Source organism: Ciona robusta, chromosome 12 (genome assembly GCF_009617815.1).
Source record: "Ciona robusta chromosome 12, ASM961781v2".
Lineage (NCBI taxonomy): Eukaryota > Metazoa > Chordata > Ascidiacea > Phlebobranchia > Cionidae > Ciona > Ciona robusta.
Genome location: NC_143246.1, coordinates 1471071 through 1495508, shown reverse-complemented (window position 1 = coordinate 1495508; position 24438 = coordinate 1471071). Strand labels below are relative to the sequence as shown.

At 34.6% G+C, this 24438-nt stretch overlaps 2 protein-coding genes and 2 long non-coding RNA genes across 4 annotated transcripts; 2 read left to right on the top strand and 2 right to left on the bottom strand.

Annotated features, from left to right (window-relative positions):
• Positions 1-5788: 5788 nt before the first annotated feature.
• On the top strand, positions 5789-14072 carry LOC149726299 (E3 ubiquitin-protein ligase MARCHF1-like). The gene is made up of 8 exons (XM_089890299.1): positions 5789-6149; positions 6970-7266; positions 7825-7954; positions 9818-9885; positions 10698-10833; positions 11807-11895; positions 12597-12672; positions 12945-14072. Exons 1-8 carry the CDS (start codon positions 5904-5906, stop codon positions 13079-13081), a joined length of 1179 nt encoding a protein of 392 aa, XP_089746425.1. The 5' UTR covers positions 5789-5903; the 3' UTR covers positions 13082-14072.
• An 885-nt stretch (positions 14073-14957) lies between these two features.
• LOC149726298 (protein maelstrom homolog) lies at positions 14958-17026 on the top strand. Its single transcript, XM_089890297.1, has one exon. The coding sequence runs from the start codon at positions 15013-15015 to the stop codon at positions 16537-16539; it is 1527 nt and encodes a 508-aa protein (XP_089746423.1). The 5' UTR covers positions 14958-15012; the 3' UTR covers positions 16540-17026.
• Positions 17027-17747: 721 nt separating this feature from the next.
• On the bottom strand, positions 17748-18989 carry LOC149726297 (uncharacterized). Its single transcript, XR_016386235.1, has 3 exons — positions 18816-18989; positions 18313-18368; positions 17748-17796 (listed from the first exon to the last, which is right to left on the bottom strand). It is a non-coding gene; the product is annotated as an uncharacterized LOC149726297 (long non-coding RNA).
• Positions 18990-21997: 3008 nt separating this feature from the next.
• Positions 21998-22650, bottom strand: LOC149726296 (uncharacterized). Its single transcript, XR_016386305.1, has 3 exons — positions 22432-22650; positions 22324-22358; positions 21998-22220 (listed from the first exon to the last, which is right to left on the bottom strand). It is a non-coding gene; the product is annotated as an uncharacterized LOC149726296 (long non-coding RNA).
• Positions 22651-24438: the final 1788 nt, after the last annotated feature.

Below are 24438 nucleotides of genomic sequence, written 5' to 3'. Positions count from 1 at the left end.
CTACAAAGAAGTATATTCTTATAATCGGAATCGAATAATATAAAGTTAAAAAATGTCAAAACTTACCTTTGCCGCTCAAAAGGGCAATATTTTTACTTAGTGCAGGGGTATATCCATATAGAAAGCAGTTTTACCGTTTGAAAATGTATGTAACAAGTGCTACTGATATTAAATACGCCGTGAATAGAAATTACGCGTTATCATTCGGCAGCTACATTATTTGCATTTTCCTGGAACAAATGAGAAACTTATGGACGGGACTTCTAAACATAAGGTACATACCAACTCAACCTTTAATATTTTTTATTTTTTGTGGTAAAAATTATCTTAGTTTTCTATTTTGAGAAACACTGAAACTAAAAGCCGACCACGGTGCACAATATATGACTTTGTGTTGTACTTTGAGAGTCGGGGGTAGAATAGAACAAATGATATTGTTACTTGCACTATGTGCCATTTGTTTTTTTATCACTTTATCATGGGGTGGGGTGTGTATGGCTGATACCTGCGGAGAAATTTTCGGTTGCGAACAGTTGCCCGGCCGCAGTCGTCTATTTGTACCACTTACTGGTCTAACTGTCGTACTTGGACGATTTTGCCTTTTTTTGTCCCATTTTTGTGGGAATCGTCCAACTTATCCGGGTCCGTACTGTATCACCTACAACGAGTGGTATCAGACGCTTAGTATGTTCGGACCATCGCTCGTGAGCTTTTATGTGACGGATTCGCAGGGCGGCTTGTTTCTCGGTTATAAGGTTTCGCCATGTTGGATGGGAATGGTACCGTCCGGGATAAAATCTCTAATTGGTCGCCCGAAGATACACATCGTTGGGGAGAAGCCGGTGTCTCTGTCTGGGGTGTTGTGGTATTGCAGCGTAGCGCGTTTAAATGCGTCTGTGTCGATATTGCCGTTGGGACCGTGGTTGTCGACGATCATTCGTTTGACAGTCTTCGCTCCTTTCTGTCCTGCAGTTACTGTATGGGAAGGCGACGGATGAGGTAGATGATGTACGCCCCAGTCTTTTAGGAGTTTCGTTGTAGTGGATGCGCTAAATTCTAAGAGCGGAGTGTTGGTGGGGTTGGCGACGCACTTGGCTGTGATTGCGTCATTCGGTTACATTGACTGCACTTTGCGCGAGTAGCGATTGCGGAGGTTATTCCCGGCCATAATACGGACGACTCTGCACGTAATAACATCGACGTTATGATCTGGTGCGCTGCGTGGAGACTATCGAGGACCCGGTTTCTAAGTGGTTGGGGGATGACTGTCCGGTCACGGTAAAGCAGAACGCCGTGCGGCTTGGTGGAGGTCTTCGTATCCGTGCAAAGAAGGATCGCGGAAGAAAGATTTCCGCGGGATTACCGGTTTTGGGCTCTTTGTTGGTGGAAGGTGAACAATGTCGTCTAGGAGTATCATTTTGTCAAATATTGTGCACCGTTTCCTATTTTACAACGGGACCAATGCTAATAGGCTATGTCTTAATTTTTTATAGTCGATTCCGACTATAAGAATCTTGTTTGTAGATATACTGAAAAGGTTTTCTAAACATATGGTAAGAGTCGTGAGTAATTGCTTCCTAACTCCTCTCTCTTAGGATGGTGTTTCGATAATAAACATGATGCTGCTTAGCAAATTTTCTCTTCAAACAAAATCTTTAGAAAAGTAAGCACAAGAAGAAGTGCCGAATTTCTTACATAAACCAACGATTTCATTCAAGAAATTATCATTTCTTCGGAAGATACAACGTAAGTGACTTGTACATACGTGTAATAATGTGTACTAACTGTTGTTGCTACAGATGAACAAGTCACTATTTCTTCTCTTGCTCGTCATCGGACTGACGTAGCAAGTCGTATAAAACAATTCTCTTTTATTGTTCCATACCTTTGAATTACGATTACTTTTCCAACTGCGTGGTAACTTGTGATACACAAATAAACTAGCGCTAACTAAATACACAAAAACATGAACAGTGACTACTTTGGCTATTTCATAGCTCACATTTACATGATGATACACATATATGAATTGAAAACCAAAAGCTGTTAGATGTCGTGTTAGTCAGAGCTTTACATAAATTTATTAAATTCCTATACGATATGTTAAAAATATATATTTAGAAAAAGTTACTTATGACTTTGAATTGGGTTAAAAATGAAAAAAAAAGAAGCATAGTAGAATGGCAGGTTTTGCGCAACTTTTGTCAAAATGAAGAGTTTGTTTAGGTTTATTCAGGCAACACTGATAAACAGTTCTTGTTTTGTAAGAAAGAATCGTGGAATTCTGGGAGTGCTAGGTTGTTTATGTGAATGCGTTTTCGTGTTTGGATTTGTTGTTACAGCTGTGACCAAGGAAAACTGGAAATCTTTTAGCTGGTGACAAATAAAAGTTGTTTTTATTGGGATTCGTTTACTATGATACCGTAATTCCTTTTGCAGACTAGTGCAAAATGGTCATTGAATTACGTACCGAAGTTATAGTTGAAATCTTACATATAGAGATGTGCAAATGGTATAAAGTATATTTTAAAATACTTTAAACCACTACTCATACATTGACAACTTAAATAAGAATTAGCAGTGTTGCACAGTTGTAGAAAATATTCTAAAGCTCTGTTAACTAAAACACTATATGTGTGCATTTGGTAGTCCTAATGCGGTTCATGGCAGAAGTAGAAAAGGCTTTCGAACCATCTAATGAGTTGTGGTTCTTTTGATGACATCATCTGGCCCGCACATAAATCTTCGCTTTTTTAGATTGTTACGATTTATTAAAGAGTAAATTTTAAAATTTACTGTTGTATAAAATTGTTGTTATTAACCTAAATGCACACATTATTTGCATTAATTGTTAAAAATGTTATGGCTTCCCATCCAATCCTTTCTTATCAAAATCCCTGGTTCAGTGCATGATTAAAAATAAAACCTCACCCATATGTTATAAAATGTTCAATGTATTTGTATCTCATGTATAGTAGTTGTGTGACTATGCTAACTGTAGCAACTATTTGTGTTTGATCAATTGAATTGGATTTATATAAAATTAATGGGCTACCTTTATACTGTTTCACTTTTGGACTCTTCTAGTAACATAATGTTAACATAATCTTGTTTTCAAACTATTGCGAGTAGTCTTACATAGTAAAGGCACGGGAACTGTGCAGTATTGTATGTTACTACCAAAGTAAAATGACCTGCTAAGTGCCAATCAATATTCTTTGCGTGCAAATCCAGTATGTAATAAGGTTTACATGTTATTAGATAAGTAATCTATTGATGGCAAGCTCATTAAGTCAATGGATATTAACATTATACGTATACCTAGCTGAATACCATGTATATTAATATGTCTAGTTAATAATATATGCTAGCTAGTGACAACGGTATGCATTTTATTACACACATTTGATTTTGTCATACCACTTAATGTAACTGCACTATATAGATGCTGTTTAATTTTCTTGTTTTTAATGAATAATTTAGTTGTAAAAAAAACAGATATTTTTTGTGTTCTCCCATACCGTTTCTTTGCATGCGTAAATACATCATGTAGACCTACTAAAAGGACCCCTTAAAGGGTGTTTTTAATTTTTAGGTAGTCTAACAGATTTTCTGGCATGTCAAGTCATGGCAGATAAAGCAGTGATTTAAATTTTAATAATTTAGGTCCATTTAGTTTGCATGAATTCACAAAGCCAGTATTTTAGCATGCATGATGAACACCTGTTTTTAATCTTAATTGGTTTTCCACCCAAAGCATCACAGAGAAGATCCTGATAATGATATTGATTATTGAAGCTGTTCATCTTTAAAAAAACTTGCTTATCAATGTTAAATGTTCATTTACTGTTTTACTCAAATATAGCTCTGCAAACAAATATACATATGTTGACTCTATATTGATTATTTCCAGGTTAGTGTTGTAGATGTTACATAGCAACTACAACCCTTGCTTGTAAATTGTTTTTTTGACTAATATAATAGGGTGGGGAAAGATGAGACATCTTTTCATACTGTTTTCCCATCCCATTTGGCAGTAACTAGAGAATATTCAAAGAATTATAAAACTGTATTTCTCACGTCTCCTGTAGACTCTTGGTAATTGTTTAAAACCTGATCAGGTTGTTTGGACACTGTGTGCTAAAGGTCCCGTCTTCCTCCATCCTATATTTTTATATATATTATATTAATTATTACATATATATATATACTTAAAAATTAAAAAAAATACTTTGACTTTTGTTACCATTTTATTTTGTACTGTCTCACATTGATAAACAGTTCATAACATTTGCTATGAATCATATTTATAAATATTCAATTATATCTATAAACATACTCCCATGTTTCCCATATGCTATATTTACCTCAACCCTCACTAAACATATGGTGAATGTGGTGGCCTGAGCTCTTATTTCTCTTTTACTGAATAATAAATAACCTTCAGGTTAAGTCTTCTCAAGGCAAGTAAGCCAGTGTTATAAGGTTATGTCTTGATGATTTGAAACCAGTTTCAAAATGTATGTTTCTTGTACGGATTAAAAGATACTTTAATGTATGAACATTTTACCTTTATTCATTTTATTTACCTATGATTTCTGTATTAGTAGTGGGTTGTAAGTAGTTAGTATTCTATATCCTCCATATCTTATTCTAGCAGTCAAGGGAGTAGTTAATCAGTGGCTGTATTGGCTCTAGAATTACTACAGTAATGAACCATAACTGGTTCAATGAACCATTGGCAGCTTCGTTTTAAGAGAGCTCTTACTAAGATTTGCATGGCTTAATAATAAAGAATATGACTAACTCAGGAAATAAAGTGTTTGTTTCGTATACAGAATCGTAGTTACTTTGTACTGTATGCATGGCTGTACAATGACAGTATTGTATTTGTATACCTATATCTATATGGTTTTAACTCCACTAATATATTATATACTATTGCTTTGTAACCCTTCTAATATGTGTCCCACGAAACTTCCACTAAATAAAAATAATTAAATAAAGTTTAGCATTTGTTGTAAAATATGCGTTTTTAAAGTTTGATGTTCCACAAAGTTGCAAAGTAATCTAGAAAAAACAAACTTGGCTTTTCTGCGAAGTATGAGAATAACTGTATTAACCTTTAGTTTTCAAATAAAAATGTTAAGGTTAATGTAACTGTCCTCACACCGACACAGTAATGCTTAAGAGTCCTGTGATGAATAATTTAAAACATGTAGATTCCATGTGATCTCAGTTTCAAACATTACAGACTTAATCTAATGATTGAAAGCAAAGGGTTTACTGGTTGATGCCCACTAAGTAAAATGCAGCGAAGTAAAATTTTATCAATTCTGAAAAGCGAGTTTTTTGAAGGTGCTTTATCGTAAATTGTGGTTTGGATCCTTACGGTTAAGAAGTCCCATCTCTTCTTTTCTGTTGTAAATTTCTATATTTTCCTTATTTTAACTTGTCTAAAAACTTGGAAGTTTATGGTTTGCTTCGGTGTTGTTTTAATTACCTAAAACCAGTGGCGCATCCAGGGGGTTTAGGGGGCCATGACCCTCCCGCCCCCTTATGAACACCCCCAAAAAATTAATAAAAAATATAAAAAAAAATTGTTTTTGATTGAAACCCTCCCTCTTATTTTTTCTGGCTGCGCCACTGTCTAAAACCATATGTTTCTGTTAATTGCCGTCTTACCTTTTCTGTTTGCACTGTCATGTCCTATTTTGTGGCAGACAAAAACAAGTTTATTTATACTTCCCTACTAACGTCTGTTGCTGTTTTAGTGCTTTTTAAATTAACCCTAAAACAGCTCATGAAATGTTTTTTTAACAGGACATGCGAAACTGTCAAATCTCAATTTGTGCCACATTAGAGATGGCCAAAATATCGTGTAGAACGTTGTAAGAAATGAAATGAATGTTAATGGTGGAGTTGGGACCGTTAATACGGATGAATCGGTCAATTCATTTACTCCCTTAATATCCAACCTGGTGGTTGGCAACCAAAGGGAAACGAGAAAGATGGAGAATAAAAACGACGACTCTATTGAATTGGTGAGGTTTAAACAAAGCTCTTCAACATCTGATTGTGATGTCACAGACGAAGCTGGTTGTGATGTCACAAACGTGGTCGATTGTGATGTTATAAAGGCAGCCCAGGTACGAAAACTGATGAAATAAATATGTATTTTAAGTGTGATAACTTGTATTTAAACATTCAAGTTACTTAATGCCAATAACGTAGTTATCGTATTTATGAATGTTTTTGGTGTACAACCTAAAACAAATGAAACAAGCTGAAAAACTTTTACTTGCAAAGTTATTGTACAGCAATAGCCTATTTAACATTATAATAATAACTTATAATATTATGCTCAATTAAATGTTTTTACTGTAGGCATTTTTAAAGGATGTCGTATTATCGCTAGAATAAAAGTTAATATAAAATAATATATAATAATAATAATAAATATTATTATCTGAACAATAACTATATTTAACTGTTTATTTTAAACGCTGTCATTACCATGGTTATTGACGGTTGTGTTTCCTGCTTTAGTGTGAATTATAAATAAATAAAACCTCATGCAGCTGTTTGGTTAATCATACATTGGTTGTTTGAATAAGATTTGACACCATATAATATAAAGCCTACATTTCTTAACCAGGATTTTAACCAGTGAACTTATGCCCTTTAGAAAAGGGGAGCTAATAAAAAGTGATGTCTCATTGATAAAACATATTTGACTTAACAGTTAACACATTGTAACTTTTGTTCATTTCTTCAAATACAGTAGCGAAGATCAAATTAATTAAAACAACAAAGAGAAGACAATTAGCAGCAAAACGACAGTCATTAAAAACTTGCCATGGGTAAAAATACTTATCAGATAAACAGGGTATAAGAAGTCTGGAGTCTATAGGGATGGGTCATAAACCATGAATGGGTAATAGAAAACTGACTAACTTTAAATTCTAGGTTGACAGCGAACATGTGACGGACAACGAACGAGTAAATGATGATGGAAGCTCCTTATGTTCAGTTGATGTGCAAGACACGCATCCATCATCACCAGAGAGCAAGAACGATAAAGTTTTACAGAAGACGACGCAGACAAGCAGTCTCAGTGACTCGTTGAATGATGATGTCGCGTCATCCACACACCGACCACCGAGTAAATCTCATACTTGTGAAAGTTGTGGCCAACTTATGAGGCAACCAACAACCACAACACAGTCAGATAATTCAATCTGCACAGCCATACAATCCACTTCGGTTGGTAGTTTCATATTGAGTGTTTATATTTATACCGTGCAAGGGCAAAGTAATTTGTAATTTGCGCGCGTGCCTTAGCGACTTGGCCCATAGTTTACAGGTTACAGGCTAACTAACCGCTGTTATACCCCATTATGGGTGTATGGCTTAAAGGCTATTCGTATAGCTGCCTATCTTTTAAAAAACTTTGCTTTTTTACCCTGGCATATGATATGTTTTTACTTCGTGCAATAATATTTATAATTTACCATGTTTAACCAGTCTATCTTCATAGAGTATTATAATCTATTCCGGGGTAAATGCCTTTATATTAGGTTACCCATGTTGGGCGCCTATAATTGTAACCTGGCCATTTGTGGTTGTTCTTTAAAATAATAAATACCCATTTAATCTACATATGTTTGACTTAACTTATACCAATTGTTATCAGCTACAAAGTCGAGTCCATGCACAATTCTATTCAGTCTCAAATACAATTGAGCGGAAATACAGATTTTAAGCTTTTGCTAGGGATTAAATTCCTGATCCAAATTTTATTGATTTTTTATTGACCGCTAGGTGGATGCATGTCGTATATGTCATTGTGAGACGGACAATGAACTGGGACCTCTAATTGCTCCTTGTAAATGTAAAGGAACGCTTGAGTTTGTCCATCAGTCCTGCTTGCAACAATGGATTAAAAGCTCAGGTCAGTTGCACAAGTCATTTGAAGTGACCAGACCTTATAATTTGTGTGCCACATATTTTTAATCGTTTTTGTTTGCCTCACTGGTTATGTGGTGCTTGCATTGTAACTGAAAGATACCGGGTTCAATGCTTGTTATTGATACTGATAGACATCCGTGTTCTTAGGCAGGGCACTTATAACAGACGGTCCTCCAACTCAGTGGTTAATGATGGGTTGTAGCACACTGGATGTAGGGGTAATGGAACAACTCTGACCTAGATCACATGTTCCATGGCGTAAAATTTAAGGCCTAATTTATAAATTAAGTGATACCGGGTTTAAAAGTTATTCAAACATTCCAAAACACCCAGGAAAATTTCCAAACAATGTAAAATATTCATCAAAGCATGGTTATTTGCAAATGCCAAATGGTAAAATAGATAAACCTCAAAGGTAGTACATTTTGGTTTTTCCTTAGTAAACTTTGGGTTGTTTATATACGATTAGGAAACAGTTGAAACACATGTTACGATATAGCCAGGAAGCTTTATTGTATTTAAACTTACACCACTTCCTTATGCAAAAATACTTACTTCCTTTTAGTTTTAGCATCAATATCGTATAATGTAGTATTAGAACATATTGTGGGGGTAACTTTGTAGGGTTGCTTAATTCTAGTAATTGTAACAATAAACTAAAACAATCCATTATTAAAAATCATGCTAAGAAACACCAGACTTTATTTCGTTCGCCTAAAACTTTCTTACCAACATATTTCTGTGAATCCAGTTGTTGATTTGTTTAATAAAAGAAATGCCACAGCCCACAGGTATGAAACTAAAATACAATTCAAAATATGTAGCTTTCATGATACTCTTAGCAAAAAAAGGTTTTCTGTCGATGTTTTATAATGATAAAGTTAAACCAATTTGCCTCAACTCAGAACAGTTGTTTGTAAGTTTCTGCTATGCCTCCATTATATTGGTTGTTTGCGTGAATTCTTGCCCCTGGATTTTGTGGCTGTACTGGATACAACGAACAAACACACTTCCAGTTTTAAATATAATTCAATTTATCTGTAAGTGAGTAGTGACAGCTTTCAGCGTAAGCTTAATTGAGCCATCATTACGGGCATTATTATATGAACATGTCAATCATATTCTCCATAAAGAGCAGATGATGCATTCTTGATATTAATATCTTCCAAGTGTTAACATTATGTTTCAACACTTCCATACCACAGCTCTAATATTAACACTATGAACGATGTTTAATACACTCAACCAGATGTCTGTGTTCAATACTGGCTTTAGTGCTATATCCCCGGATCCAGACTGTTAGAATATGAATATTTCTTGCATGCATTTGTTAAGAACAACCGGACATTTTATGTATAGTCATGGTTGCCATGATTTTTAAGTTTTATAATTTGATTGACATTATTAAAACACTAGAGCAGTTACACTCATAGTTGTCGAATATGGATGCCCTCATTGATTAATGTGATGAAAGCAATATATTTTTCGATATATTTTTTTGTTTTAATGACATGCTTGTTTACATTAAAACTAGGGTGCTGATATAATGATGTCAGTGTCACCCTTGTTTGAGGAACATGTCACGGTTGTCACCCCATGCCTCATACACCCCTAAAGTTTCGCCTATCTATGTCTGTATTTTATAACAGATTTTCTGTGTTGTTAAATTATTTATCAGCCACGGGCAAAAATTTGTTGCAAAAATCATGCATGCAACCGTCATACTTAGCACAGCAGTCCCAAGGTGTTTCTGACCATAAGACCATTACTCTTATGCAACTGAGTGTTACCAGCACAAAGCTCTTTAATGCAGACTTCATGAATAATATATATGTTGTTTCAACAGATTATAAACATTGTGAATTGTGTGGATTTCATTTTGCGATGGACTCAAAGTTAAAACCAATTACAAAGGTTAGTTTTATTTGGATTGTATTTTTACTTTGTACTGTGTTTGATAAAAAAGCTTTATTTTAATGAAAGACATGCAACATATATGGTGTATACGTGTATTCATACTATGCTCGCTGTCAAGTTATAACATGGGTGTCTTACTCTTGAAGTCTTCTTATACACCAGACACACATGATGTATTCATACACCTTATGCTTACTATCTAGTTATACCATGAATATATTTTTGTATATACCAGACATACATGGACATGGTGTATTAATACACCTTGTTCACTGCTAACTGTCAAGTTTTAACATGGATGGTCTTAAACTCAAACAAAACACATAATTTAAATTATTGGCTTCTCTAGTATTAATAATTTAATAAATTTATTCCAACATTTCATCCGCCGTTCAGCATGATATGAACAGTTTTTTACTTTTGTTACTGGTTCACTACACATAATACAAAAAGTTCCAAAACTTTGGGCAGCGCAGAACCCTACATTACACCAATGCATTTACTGCCACACTATATAAGTCTTTAATATTAGAATGTGATTAGAATCAGTTATGTAGTAAAACTTCATCACAAAACAGACTTTAAAATGTTTTTTTCAAGGCTGTGCACATCACAATGCACGTGGATGAACGGGCAAAACTTTAGATGTCACCCCAATTTTTTGGTTAAAATTTATATATATATGTATGTAGTAAAATAATGTAAAATACCCTGATGCAGTCTTGATAAAAAGCCGATAAAATGTTAGAATAAAATTTAGGTTTTAAATTAATACCAGATTAAACATTCTTAAACCTTCCATGCATTAGTGGGAGAAGCTTACGATGTCAACGAGTGAACGGCGGAAAATAATTTGTTCGGTGATGTTTCATGTGATCGCCATAACTTGTGTTGTGTGGTCACTTTATGTCCTTATAGAAAGAACTGCAGCTGAACTAAAATCAGGTAAATATTAACTATTGTTGCCACTTAATGCTTATTGTTGAGTTTTTCTTTATGGTGTCTTCCTATACTTACACCAGACAGCCAGACCACATATGGTGTATTCATACAGACAGGGTTTAAAACGCTTGCTTTTGATAAAATGTGTAACCCACTATCATAAGCATAGGTGCCACTTTAGAGATGCCTGGGTGACATTTTACTTCTAATAATAGATGTGACATTCAATGCCTTGCCTTAGTTTTTATGTGATTCAGCAAGTGTGTTATTACATGTACACTCCGTGGTAAATTTATATAGGTTTTTTTTCAAATTGATGTCATAATTCCATTTTGTATGGGTGGAGTTCTATAAAATGGCACACCAGTCATCAAAATACCTAAGATTTGGACTATACCACAGTTTGGTCATTACCTTTACGTTATACTTTGTAGCAATGTCATTTAAGTTTAAAACAGGAATTGCAGTTTTTAAATTTATATTAAAATTTCACTCAATTCAGTATATTTTATTAGTTTGCCTGGTTTATGTAAAAAGCTCACTAATGGACTTTTATGTCAATATATTATATTTGGTTATCTTGCCAATGCATTATCTATAAATCAAAGCTGACAATTCATAATCAATAGCTCTTATATTATACCTGTCAACCCCCTAATTGTGTTGGCTTTAAATTGAAATATGAATTGGTGACTACTCCATATGTTACAGTCTTCCAACTGAAATAAATAAATGCTTTTTATTTATGCATGGGTAGTGGGGCAACGATGGTCTTTATAGATTTATACAACTTATCCCAGCTTACAAGTTACCACATATGTAACTTTTTGAATAATTATTTTTTAAACTTTTTTAAATGTATGGCTGGCAAACGAATTTAGACAACCAATAGGGAAGAAGTAGGTTAAAACTTACATCACAACTTAAATTAGCAAAATCTATTTTAAATTTAAAAAATCCTAAATTTTAAACACAGGTGACTTGAATTGGCCTTTCTGGACCAAACTAGTTGTTGTTGCCATTGGTTTCACTGGAGGTCTTGTGTTTATGTATGTTCAATGCAAGGTATGTATTCTAATAGTGGTCGTGCTACTGTAGTTGATATGTTTGTATAGTAAAGTGTGACACTTAAAAGTATAATAGTAGAAAACTGGAATATAGGTAAATTCATTTTGAAGACATAATGAATTGTATGATTAGTTTGATGATTAGATGTTCTGGGATTTTGATTTTTAATCTTAAAGAAAAATAACTGACATTTTATCTAGCTTAATTAAATGTTTTTATCAACTTTACTACGTCATTGTTTTAAATAGAAATGTGTTATCTTTTCTATCTGGGTATGTATTGTTTAATAATTTGAAAATGGGAGTTATGAATATTGTATTACCTTGTATCCATTCAATGGCTTAGTGGTAGAATCTGCTTACTAATTTTGGTATGAGGATTTTTTGTTTAAAACATTTGATTTTATACATTTTGGTTTTATACTGAATTACAACTTAACCTATGTAAACATTAAACTAAGTATAGTGGTGCAACCATTTCAAGGTTAATTTGTTGCCGTATTAAAGTGTTGGTCAATTACAACTTAACATAAACATTTGTGAACAGTGCTGGAACCAATTCTAGGTTATTGTTAAGTCAACTTTGCAGGTGTTGATCAAATACAAAATAACCTCTTTCGAATGCCTGTCAAAAATAATGATGTTTTATTTAAAATAGGACAGAAAGTAATTATTTATTCAATTTCATTTTTGTTGCAGGTTTATGTTCAACTTTGGAGAAGACTGAAAGCTTTTAATCGGATTATTTATGTACAAGATCAACCTCCTAAAACTGGTAAGCATGGCAGCTGTATACTACATATACAGCTTTACTCCACCAACTAGGAAAGCTTCAAGTATTCTTTGATACAATGATGTGGCTTTTAACAAAATTAAAAGTACACTAGAAGTAAGAAGTTATTTAATCAATAATTTCCCCCCACTTACTGGGTAAAGCTTCCGGACCCCCAAGTGCTTGAGTTTGGTTTGTTTTAAATTTATTTTGCATTCTAATATTTTCAAACCGTTGCCATTGACCAAGTCTCAACTACAAATGTTTCTTTACAGATCGGAATAAAACAACGGCACTTACTGATAACGACAATAATGAACATAGAAATAACATAACTACATCCAGTAATGTTGACGTCATTGTAGAAATGTGCGACCACCCAACCACCAGAGTGCAGCAGAACGCAGTTTAATCTTCAATGTTATTTTTATTAAACACTGAAATTTTTGGTGACCTAATATTTATGGTTTCTTGAGTTTTTCTTCTAAGTTTCCAATCTTAATATTAGTAGTTGTAATGTTCGTAACCAGGTACATTTGTTTAATTCATAAATTGCATATTTAAGTTTTTTTACAGCTCATGTTACTCTAAGTAAAACATTGTTTCTTTATTGTATGAATACCCTTTAACTAAGTTAGAGAATTCATATAACATGCAACTTAATGACTAACTACATTAGGTTTAATTGATAACCTTGTATTTAAAGAGAGACCTATTTTTTACAACATTTTGGACCTAGTTCATTTTGACCATTATTAACTTCCTAGTAAGTCCTCAGTTACTTCATTTCATTTAATATTACTTCAAATTGCTCCATTTAAACCAGTGTTTCTCAACCTTTTTGTGGTGACCCAAATATTAGATATATATTAATAGCAACCCAATTTTCCAAACTACATTTCACACAACCTTTTTTTTTACAATAACAGTCAAAAAACTTTGTAAAGCACTGTAGTTTCCAACTCAACTAAACTCAATGGTGAAGCAGCACTGATTTGGTTTTGCTTGTTCTTTAGCGTTCAGCAACTTCTAGACTTCAAGTTAAAACCTCATTATTAAATAGAAGCACGTTAACAGCAGAACTGCTTCAAGTTTCTATACGACAATGTTTTTTTTAATTTTCTGTATTTTGTGTCAAATGACATTCCATGCTTACTAACTAATTACATACTATTTCTTGGATATTGATAAAACTGATTACACAGATATTTTCACTGTATGTTATATGTTGGTTTACAATTGATAAGAAGATAATGTTTGTTGACTATCTGTTGTATCTTCAATCATCATACTGTGTGTTGTTTGAGGTGCTTTGTGTTTAACTGTGATGTCATAATGGAAATAATAAAATTGGAATTCTTCAATAAACCTTATGCTCACTGTCGAGTTATAACTTTATACAACCTTGTGCATTTTAAGAACGTTTGCGCTTTAGTAAGACTTCGTTAAAATATAAACATTTATTCTGGGCAATATTGCGGCAATAGTCTTTGGAAATTTTATATATTTATTTCAAAAATATTTATTAATGACTGAAAATGGTAATAGTGAAGAAATCTTACAGAGGTCAGGGGCTGAATATGAAATTTCTTGCACGATTGAAGTTGCTCTTTTCTCCAACATCATTTCAAGCAGAAGGAGAGGACATTATTCTGTAAAGTTACTCAACACAAGAGAATCAAAATCGCGTGATTAATTAGCCCAACAAATACTTACTGCTACTACGCTAACGCACATTGTACGGTTTTAATCAATTTCAGTTCCCCGTAAAAAAAAACAAAAAATATAAAGTTTTGGTCACAAGTGGTCAGTCAATTGCACGAATCAGTGGTTTTGCTTTTTCTGCATATAGCATTTTAGCAGCAGAGCAGAAGTGCAAGTTCGTTAATTTGAGGTCGGGTTTTGTATTGCAGCAATTGAGGTGCTGTGTTTTGTATTGCAGTGACAGTAGTCTGCACCCTGCGTGCGCATATAGTTTCCTGTCGCTCATTTTAATCTAAATATACGATTGTCCTCGCAAAACAGAATACCAGAATAGGTTAAAAATTTTAGTTGACCAATATACAAACGTGAATTTAATGTTTTGAGTTTGTTTACAAAATAGTTTTTTAAGTGAAATGTTAAAGTTAAGAAGCGCGAATGAATGAACCAGAACTTTCACAAATGTGATGAAGTTTTGTTCAAACAATGAAAAAAATATTTTTTATCCAAAAACATCCGTTCTATTAAAGCTTAAAATGTTTCTCGTGCTATATATTTGGTAAAGTCGCATTATATTTATTCGGTAAATTATTGATAAAGATTTATATCTTGTTATTGCAGCTTTTATATTATAGTCAAATCATGTTTGCTATTTCTGGACAAACAATTACCAACAACAAACAACCTGCAAGGAAGAAAAAAAAGGCGCCAAAAAATGCTTTTAGCTTCTTTCTTGACGAAGAATATGAGAACAGAAAGAAAAATGGGTTACAAATCCCCAAAAACGAAGTTGCTAATTTGATTGGGGATAAATGGAAAAGTATGTCTAAAGAAGAGAAATCTGTTTATGAAATGAGAGCAAAACAACTTAAAATTAACAAAGGGGCTTCCCCAAGTGATGTCATCATACGCTCTGAGAGGCTGGATTGTACAAATCAACCAATTAGTAATCGAGTTGACATGCATTCTTTTATTGAATCTCAAAGATCGAAACATCGTGAATATTTGTTGCAGCGTTGGAATGAAGTGGATGTATTAAAGGAACATTTCTTCATCATTTCTTTTCAATCACTGTACGAGTTACCAGATGAAGAGGGTTACCTTCCATGTGAAGTTACATGTGTGGATTACACCTTGCATGGAGGTATTGAAGGTATATGGCATAACATTATAGACCCTGGAGGGTTCAAAGCAGTGCTGATGTCAGAGGTAAAGTTCTTCAGGGAAGGGACTCATCAGATCGGGAGGGATTGTGAATATGCAAGGTCTAATTACTATGAACTTTGGAAAGAACTGGTGGCGTTTATTCGACAAAGAAGTCAATGTGGTCGGACACTTCCGCCAATATATTGTAGGATGTCGGAAGTAAGAAAAAATCAATTTTGTTTGAATTGGCTTTCACAGAATGCCCAGATGGCAAACCAGCTGAGCAAACTTCATGAACTGGAACATCTTGCAAGGGAGTTGATTTGCAATGCTGTCAATACTAAGTTTGCTCTCACATCAATTGAGGATGGTTTCAAGTCATCAATGTGGGAATATGAGCCAGGAATTAAGTGCAGATATCATGAAGATGTTGATTGCTATTTCTGCACAATGCTCACAATTAAGAAATGCTGCTTTTGGATGAGTGAAGTACTGGCTCCATATTATGGCTTTGAACTCACAAGAAACCATCTGCCGGAAGAAAGTAACGAACCACTTGTAAGCGGGAACTTCAAGTTTGATATGAACCCTAAAGTGGGTCGTCCACACACATATGACCAACCAGATGTTTCAAACCATGCAATGAGTTCAACCAACAATTCAACTTTTGCTTCGAGAGACATAAGATACAACGGTTCATATAACCTTAGACAAAGCAACCATGTTCAACAAACCACCTTTTACAATGATTATCACCCTGACTTGTCTTTATGTGATGAAACAGCTTCACTTGTAGTTACTGATGACAACTTTCCTTCACTGGGATCTGAGACAGAAGCAAAACAATCAGTTGATAAACAGAAGAATTCTCAATCATGGAAAAGCAATTCAAGCAACACTAAAACATACAACACTCCAGCTTTTGGTAAAGATGATCCGCTTCAAGTTGATGAAGACAACTTCCCAGCTCTTGGCAATCCTCCAGCATTTAGTCGAAGACCTCACTTGAGAAACAGAAACTAATTTGACTCCTTTAAACTGCAGGAGTCTCTATATCAATTCATAGGCATTAGTTAAAGAGGCAAATTGAAGCCATCAATTAAAATCTGCAAATGATGGCCCACAATTTAAAGCCACTTTTTGCTAGCCACTTAATCTGACCTAAAATTTAACCCCGAACTGAAAATCTTTGGAGCAGAACTTAACCACAACAGCCATCCAATCCAAGACATTATCTGTCTTTTTATGCCAGATTTGAAATGCAACTTTTTATAGTAAAGATACAGCAGGACACACTACATCCAGAAAAATCCTTGTTTATTTTATCTTGAATTAATTAGCCGCTTTTATAGTTTCGACTGTTTTAGAACAATTTTTTTGCTGTATTTTTTTGATAATAACATTTCTTCTTTCAAATATGATTTCATATTCACTTTTGCCACAAAAACTGCCTTGATGTGTTATGTTAGGTATTTCACATTTGTAAATAAATTCACATTTTCTTTCATAATTCTCTAAAGTTTTATGCTTGGTAGTTTATACAGGTTCTAATGTTTTTTAAGAGATACATTAATGTTAACGAAGAGGCATCGGCTGGAATATAAACGGCTGGGGTAAGATGGGAAACATGTACGTTTATCCCATATTTTAAAATATTTTTTCTTTGCCATCCAATTGGACGGTAAAATAATGAAAACATGTCCCATCCTGCCCACCCGACTATATCACTAATGTTTACATTTAAAGCGACCAACAGGAATCAAGATTCCTCCTTGGTGTAATTTTAAAGCTAATATTAATCGCACAACGCTTTTTTTACACAGCGGACGTCCATTTAATATTGCAGGTGCTAAACCGTCATATGTCTGTTTAGTATTTGATCGGGATTTGTATGTAATCGGAATTTCGGCATCTTAGCGGCTATAGGCTACGCTTATAAGCGTTGCTGATTCCGGTCTATCTGTCGTTTAATAGATCTTCGCTACTAATTGTTATACACGCTAAGAATAAAACACAGACCGAAAAGATCAGCTATAACATTCATGCAACCTATGTTTACCTAATCTATATTTTTCTGCATTGCTGACAATTTAAACAACTTATTACTGATCAGTGGGTTTAAGCAATTAATTGCTGACGAACACACTGTTATCAGAATCGAACCTGGTATCCATCGGTTACGAATCAAGCGCCGTACTCACTAAGACGGTAACTAAATACCAAAATAAGCATTTTTTTGATTCTTTGTTTATTTGGTGCAAGCTCGCTCAATTTCCATTGCTAGAAAAGTAAAACACGTTTAGCTTACGGTATGTAAAGTGTAATTCGCACTAACGTTATTCTAGAGGCTATCCAGGTATACAAAGATCATGTCAGTTTAGAAATACTTAAGTATATAGTAGGGTGGAGGAAGATGGGACACCTTTTCATTCTATTTTCTCATCACATTTGGTAGTAAACAAAGAACATTTAAAGAATTATTAAACCATATGCTCATGACTCCGAAAGACCGTTGTTAATTGTTTAAAACACGATTAGGAAATTTGGATATTATGTGCTAACTTAATAATATAAGGTTACCACAATAATAATCCCAAAAGCAAAACCTTAACCAGTAATCAACGTCCACTTTACATCCCCATACTTCGTATACAAACTGGCGATATGTTTACTTTGCCAATAAACTAATGCATCAGCATAGTTTCGAATCCGATATTACTCGGTTGCGATACAAGCGTTCTTTAAAAACAATGTTTCAGAATACGATTGTAGTTTAAGGTTTAAGCTACGTCTTACCAATTTATTGCGAATAATAGGAGTCGAACGTTTTCTTCAGTATTTCGGGAACATCACTGATAACATAAATAGCATTAATTGCCGCAACACAGCATTTACCCAATTTATTTAAACTTGTTATGACAAAATAAATAAATGAATGTAACTTACTTTATCCTCGCGTGGCCGGAAAACGACACTCGTTTTAATACGGGTGTTAATACACCCCCATGCCAGCTTACGAGTTGTATGTTACTTTGTGGGTGATTATTTTTTAGATTTTTTTTATTTTTTTTATGTATGGCTGATAGTTTGGACAACTCATTAGTGGAGCCGTTAGGTGTCTTATCAAATGAAAGTTTCACATAAATAACACGCCGTCAATATTACCAATGTTAATTGTCTGCCATAAAACGTTATCATGGTATAGAGCTTACGACAAGCATATACTTGTTTAAATATTAAAATTGGTATAGTAAGAGCAGCACGATACTTACATTCCTAATTCATATAAAACAACTTACTCGGAAGATTCTTGTTCAGCTTGTTTTACGTTCCATTTCGTCCAATCTATTTTGCGGAGGCTACATTCTACTTGTTGCACAGCGACAAGAAGCAGCACGAGGAAGAGAACTTTGCGATTCATAATGATATATCTGTATTGATATGTCTGAGACGTGTGAAGTAATGCTTTTTCTTTATAGGCTTTAACCTTTTTCTCTCTATACGGGATTAAATACAATTTTCACAGAAACTGTCGCAATGAAACGCCAATGTAATTTGCATTGTCGTCGCGTGAACAATAAAATAGGCGTATAACAATGGTAGTCTGTTCCAAACATCTCGTGTCTGCGCGCACGAGTTTACGAGTTACAACGTATGGATATTTTTAGCTAATTCCACACAATTAGTAGAGTAAGGTTAGATGGGACACTTTTTCAATCTATTTTGTGGTCAAATTTGGTAGTAAACTTAAAACATTTAAAAAAATTATAAAACCGTATCCTCACAACTCCGAAAGACCATTGTTAATTGTATAAAACACGATCAGGATATTTGGATATTATGAGCTATAGGTGTCCCATCTTCCCTCAACCTACTATACACATAAACCAAACGTATTTTTAACTAATTTAAGGCAGATTTTAAAGTTTCACATTTTCACGAAACCAAATTGTTTATTAACATAAAAACTACATTTAAGAGATACAGTTAACAAAATATTGATTGGTGAATGTTGACATACAATTAGGGAAGTGTTTCGTTACTCTTTAAAATTGGAAACAAACATCACATACACATTTAAAAAAACAACATTAACTAGTGCAAAGTATTGGATTCGTATAAAATAATGATAAAGCAAGACAGTGGAGAAATACATTTTGCCGCTGTTAAACATCGGAAACAATCAAATATTTTCCAGAAAAAAATCAAATGTTTCTGAGACACACAATGTTATTGCAGACAGAAAACTTTATTATGATCACGTTTCGTCTCGTCTAGGATTTCGATGACACGTAGTGGAAACAATGGCAAATTCTATTATTTTTAGGATTTTATCAATATTTAATTGAATAAAAGTCTCATACCATAATAGGCGCTGTAGGCGACCTGAGATTTATAGGCTTGTACGCAAGTAAGTTAATGGTCAATATGATAGAGCCAGAGCTTGCTCTCGAACATAAGTGTTGTATAGACGTTAAAGTTGATAAGACTATATTCATACGCAGAACACTTTTATCGTTGGAGATACAGTTTGAGTCACGTATAAGATAGATATATTTATATATTTACAGAATTTACAATCGTACAATAGCCTGCGACTCTAATTATAACGGTGCTAGTTGTTTAAAAGATTATACTTTGTGTTATATTACTACACAATGCAGAGCGCAAACCTTCCTATAAAACTCAGACTTCATCCTTATGTTGCTACGTGTCATCGAAATCCTAGACGAGACGAAACGTGATCAAAATAAAGTTTTCTTTCTGGAAAACTTTGTGCGTCTCAGAAATTTTTAACTCTTTCTGGAAAATATTTGATTGTTTCCGATGTTTAACAGCGACAAAGTGTAATTCTCCACTGTCTTGCTTTATCTTTATACGAATCCAATACATTGCACTAGTAATGCAGTTATTTATGATGTGTGGATATTAACGAAGTATATCCCAGTAATATGTCACTAAATGCCAATAATTGTTTTGTTTGAAACTTTTGTTCAGCTGTATTTAAAACAGATCCTCCACTCTCAAGAATTACGCGCTTCGTTCTGGCTTCAACTTATATTTCTCCGAAGCATAATAGCGGTAACTAGAAAAATGAAATAAACCAGTATAAATAACGAGTAACAGATTAGCGAACACCAGAATTATACACACAAGATTACCTGCAATGAATTGGAGTGGCTAAAATAGGGATCTGCCTGCCGTCCCGTCAATTGTTTTTTAACATGTACAGTTAATAATATACCCGGCGCCGTGGCGTAGTGGTTAGCGCGCCTGCCTGTAACCATTAGGTAATGGGTTCAAGGCTCGTCGCTGCTACCATTGTGGGCGTATGTGTCCTTGGGCAAGACACTTAACGACAATTGCTCCAACCCAGTGGTCACTAATGGGTTGTCCAAATTATCAGCCATACATAAAAAAATGAAAAAAAAATCCCAAAAAAATAATCACCCACAAAGTAACATACATGGTAACTCGTAAGTTGGCACGAGGTGTTAAACCCGTGTGATAACGACTGTCGTTTTCCGGCCACGCGAGGATAAAGTAAGTTACATTCATATTAGATAAATTACCCTGTATGGTGTTTTGAAAGACCAATATAAAACAAGAGATCAATATCGAATTCAACCATGAAGCTGCTTTGTTCTGATTCTGCATTAGTTTGTGTGTACTTATCTTTGGGGAAGACACTTTCTGTTAATTTCAACCCAGTGGTCACTATGGGTTGTTCAAATCTTTAACCCCCAAAAAATGGTCACCAACCGACTGACGTTGCTTCGCCACCCGATGATAAATAAGTTTCATTTATAAATCCAGCTTTTATTTCTTTATCCGTTGTCATGTGAATCTAATAGACGGCTAAATCAATTCTTTGCAGGCCGCCTTAAATCTTCTCTAATCTTTATACAATGTTTGATTTACTAATTTCTTCAAATAAAGTCTTACAATTGCACTATGATGGCAAGTTGTCGTCTACAATGCTGCTTGTTGTTTAGCACTCAAACGCTGAGATAATGTTCGCCATGTTTATACTTTGTGTATATGTCTGACTTAACTGTACCGATAATCACCCACAAAGTCACACACTTGGTAACTCTTAGCGGCAAGAAGTGCATGAAAGAACACATTCATATAACTAGTGTCGTTACGTCGCCATGTAAAAATAAATATCGCAGGGTGGGGAAAGATGGGACCTAGCACATACAATGAAGGACGGTTTATGGGAGTCGTGGAAATACGGTTTTATAATTCTTAAGGTATCCCATAGTCCCCCACCTTACTATATATAGTTATACAGAGCCTAGGACCTTAAACTCTTTAAATGTTTAAACTCTCCGAGTTCTATTTCGGGCATCTCTATTTTATTAGCGCAGTAGGCATTCATACGTCACTCACAAACATTTTCCGTTTAAGTAAGAATGTTCGCACCTACTCATATGGTATAAAGTTAGAAAGCGGTGAAATACATCATTTACCTATCTGTAGTCGCCAACCCTAACGTTGTTTTATTATTTTTAAATTCTTGGTCTCCGGATTTAAACTTATAACAACATAAACAAATTAATATTGTTTTTAACTCTATTTTATTCTTGATGTGAATATTTCAAATAGAGGTCTTCATTTTCAGGCTTCTTGATTTAATGGCGAACCTCTGCCATCCGATGCCCTGATGTCATTTAGGTGGTTGATCAAAGCTTGTATTCCTGGGTACATCTTTTTGTTTTAAGTTGGAATAGATGCAAAATGTTACGTTTCATACAAAGTAGTTTAACTGTTTTATTGTGCCTTAAAATCTAAACAACTTACCAACATCCGAAAATATTCTGTCATTATCGTACCCCCTGTAAAGTAAACAGTATTAGAGGTTCCCGTTAGCAATTTCAATTACTTTGTGTGTTGTTTACTTTAACTTACCCTCCAGCTCCCACGATTGCCGCACCATCGCCTAAAACCAAATTGGAAAGAATTAACAAACAAAGAATTATTGCGTATACCCTTTTCATCTGTTCAAAAATATTTCTTATAATATACTGTTTATACAAAAGTTACCACAAAGAAAACCAATCTATCTGCTCCAAACGCGTTCTAACAGCAGATTGAAGGCATTACAGCTACGCGCATCTTCCGGCCATACGGGCGCCGAGTTATACGTGAGATCTTAAACGGGAGATTGGCAATGACGTCATTTCAATTGTTTAATTTGAGCTCTTTCTTCCAACCTTTACGCTTGACTAAACATGCGTATACACGCTTTTTTATGTGGTCGAAATATTATTGTGTATTTAAATCCTCTGAAATTCCAATTATATCCCATCGTTAAAAGCAGTGAACAAGTGTGTATATTGTTTTGTACAACGTTTACATTGAAACTGGATAAATAGACACACTTGTAAATAAGGGCAGCATAACTAAAGGTAGACCGCACTCTATAGAGGATTCGGGTTTAATCTCCGACACCTTCAATTTACTAGCGCAACGGGCATTAAAACGTTAGGCTACTCACCAACATTCTCCGTTTAAAAAAATCAAAACGACTTACCAACATCCGAATATATTCTATCATTATCGTACCCAGTGGCGTTTTAAGATATAGAAGCCCCCGCAAAGCTTGTACGTGGGCCCCTTCTTCATCACTACTTCTGGTGACCCGTAAAACAATTCAACTCAAACTGGTACATATATAGGTCTCACTATTGGCACAAATAGACGTATTTAAAGGGGAGCTCTAATTTGCAGACAAATTTTGGCCTATACTAACTTTGGCCTAAACCCCTCCCTTTCTACTGTAAAACCGCCTCGTTTTACAAACTTATTTAAATGTTTAAATTACCACGTATACGTTGTCATTTTTTATATGTTACGATGGCGAAGCTTACTTTGCGACAAAACAACAATTTATATGTGGTTAATTTTCTATCGGGTATTATAGTGGGACCCTAATTAGGCCTCCCCGCGGCTGCCGGGTTCGCGGGGTCGAGGATACGCCACTGATCGTACCCCCTGTAAACTAAACAGTATTAGAGGTTTCCGTTAGGACCTTCAATTACGTTTTTAGTTGTTTAGTTTAAAGGGCCTAAACACACCCCACGTCACTTTTATTTTTTATGGTAAATTCATAAAGCGACCGTTTTATTGATTCCAAAAATACTTTGCTTATTAAAATTGGTCCAGTATAGGCGGAGATATTCGTCCTCAAACAGTGATCTCTAGCGCTATCTTTTTTTTACTACGAGCTCCGTGATTGTGACGTAGGAACGTACTAGTCACGTGACTGATTCATTCGTAAAAGCGAAACCTGCGTTTTTTTGTGCTTTTTTGCGTTTTATTTGTTCTCTCGTTTTTCGCTGAAAACACTGCCTCTCGCCTTTCTGAATGAGAGCGGCCACGCTTCAACAATTTTGTGACGTGTTTGTCACGTGTGTAGTACACTTCTCAATTTTTTTCGCCACGCAACTTTCAAATCAGTTTTTTGAATTTCACGGTGTTTGAGCTGGAATATCTTTGGTTATACAGAACCGATTAAAACAAGTAAGGTGTCGTTGGAATTAGAAAAACACACTCTATCGATTAAAGCGAAGTACATTTGGGGTGTGTTTAGGCCCTTTAACTTACCCTCTTCCTTCTACGATTACCGCACCATTATAACCAAATAGGAAAGCATTACCAAACAAAGAATTAATGCATATACCTTTTTCATCTATTTAAAAATATTTCCTAAAACTACTGTTTATACAAAAGCTCACCATAACGAAAAAGAAAACCAATCTATCTGGTCTAAAACGCATTGTAACAGCGAATTGATAGGCAGTAATTTTGAGCGTATCTTCCGGCCATATGTGCGTTGAGCGATAAATCTTAAAGAGAGATTGGCAATAACGTCATTTCCACAGTCGTGAGCACCTTCTTTTAACGTTAATATTC

Excerpts from the sequence above, each read along its gene's own strand:
- LOC149726299 (XM_089890299.1), top strand. The coding sequence starts at position 5,904 with ATGAATGTTAATGGTGGAGTTGGGACCGTTAATACGGATGAATCGGTC. Across the intron at positions 11,896-12,596 it reads TTATGTATGTTCAATGCAAG|GTTTATGTTCAACTTTGGAG; the intron begins GTATGTATTCTA and ends TTTTTGTTGCAG. Across the intron at positions 12,673-12,944 it reads AGATCAACCTCCTAAAACTG|ATCGGAATAAAACAACGGCA; the intron begins GTAAGCATGGCA and ends GTTTCTTTACAG.
- LOC149726298 (XM_089890297.1), top strand. The coding sequence starts at position 15,013 with ATGTTTGCTATTTCTGGACAAACAATTACCAACAACAAACAACCTGCA.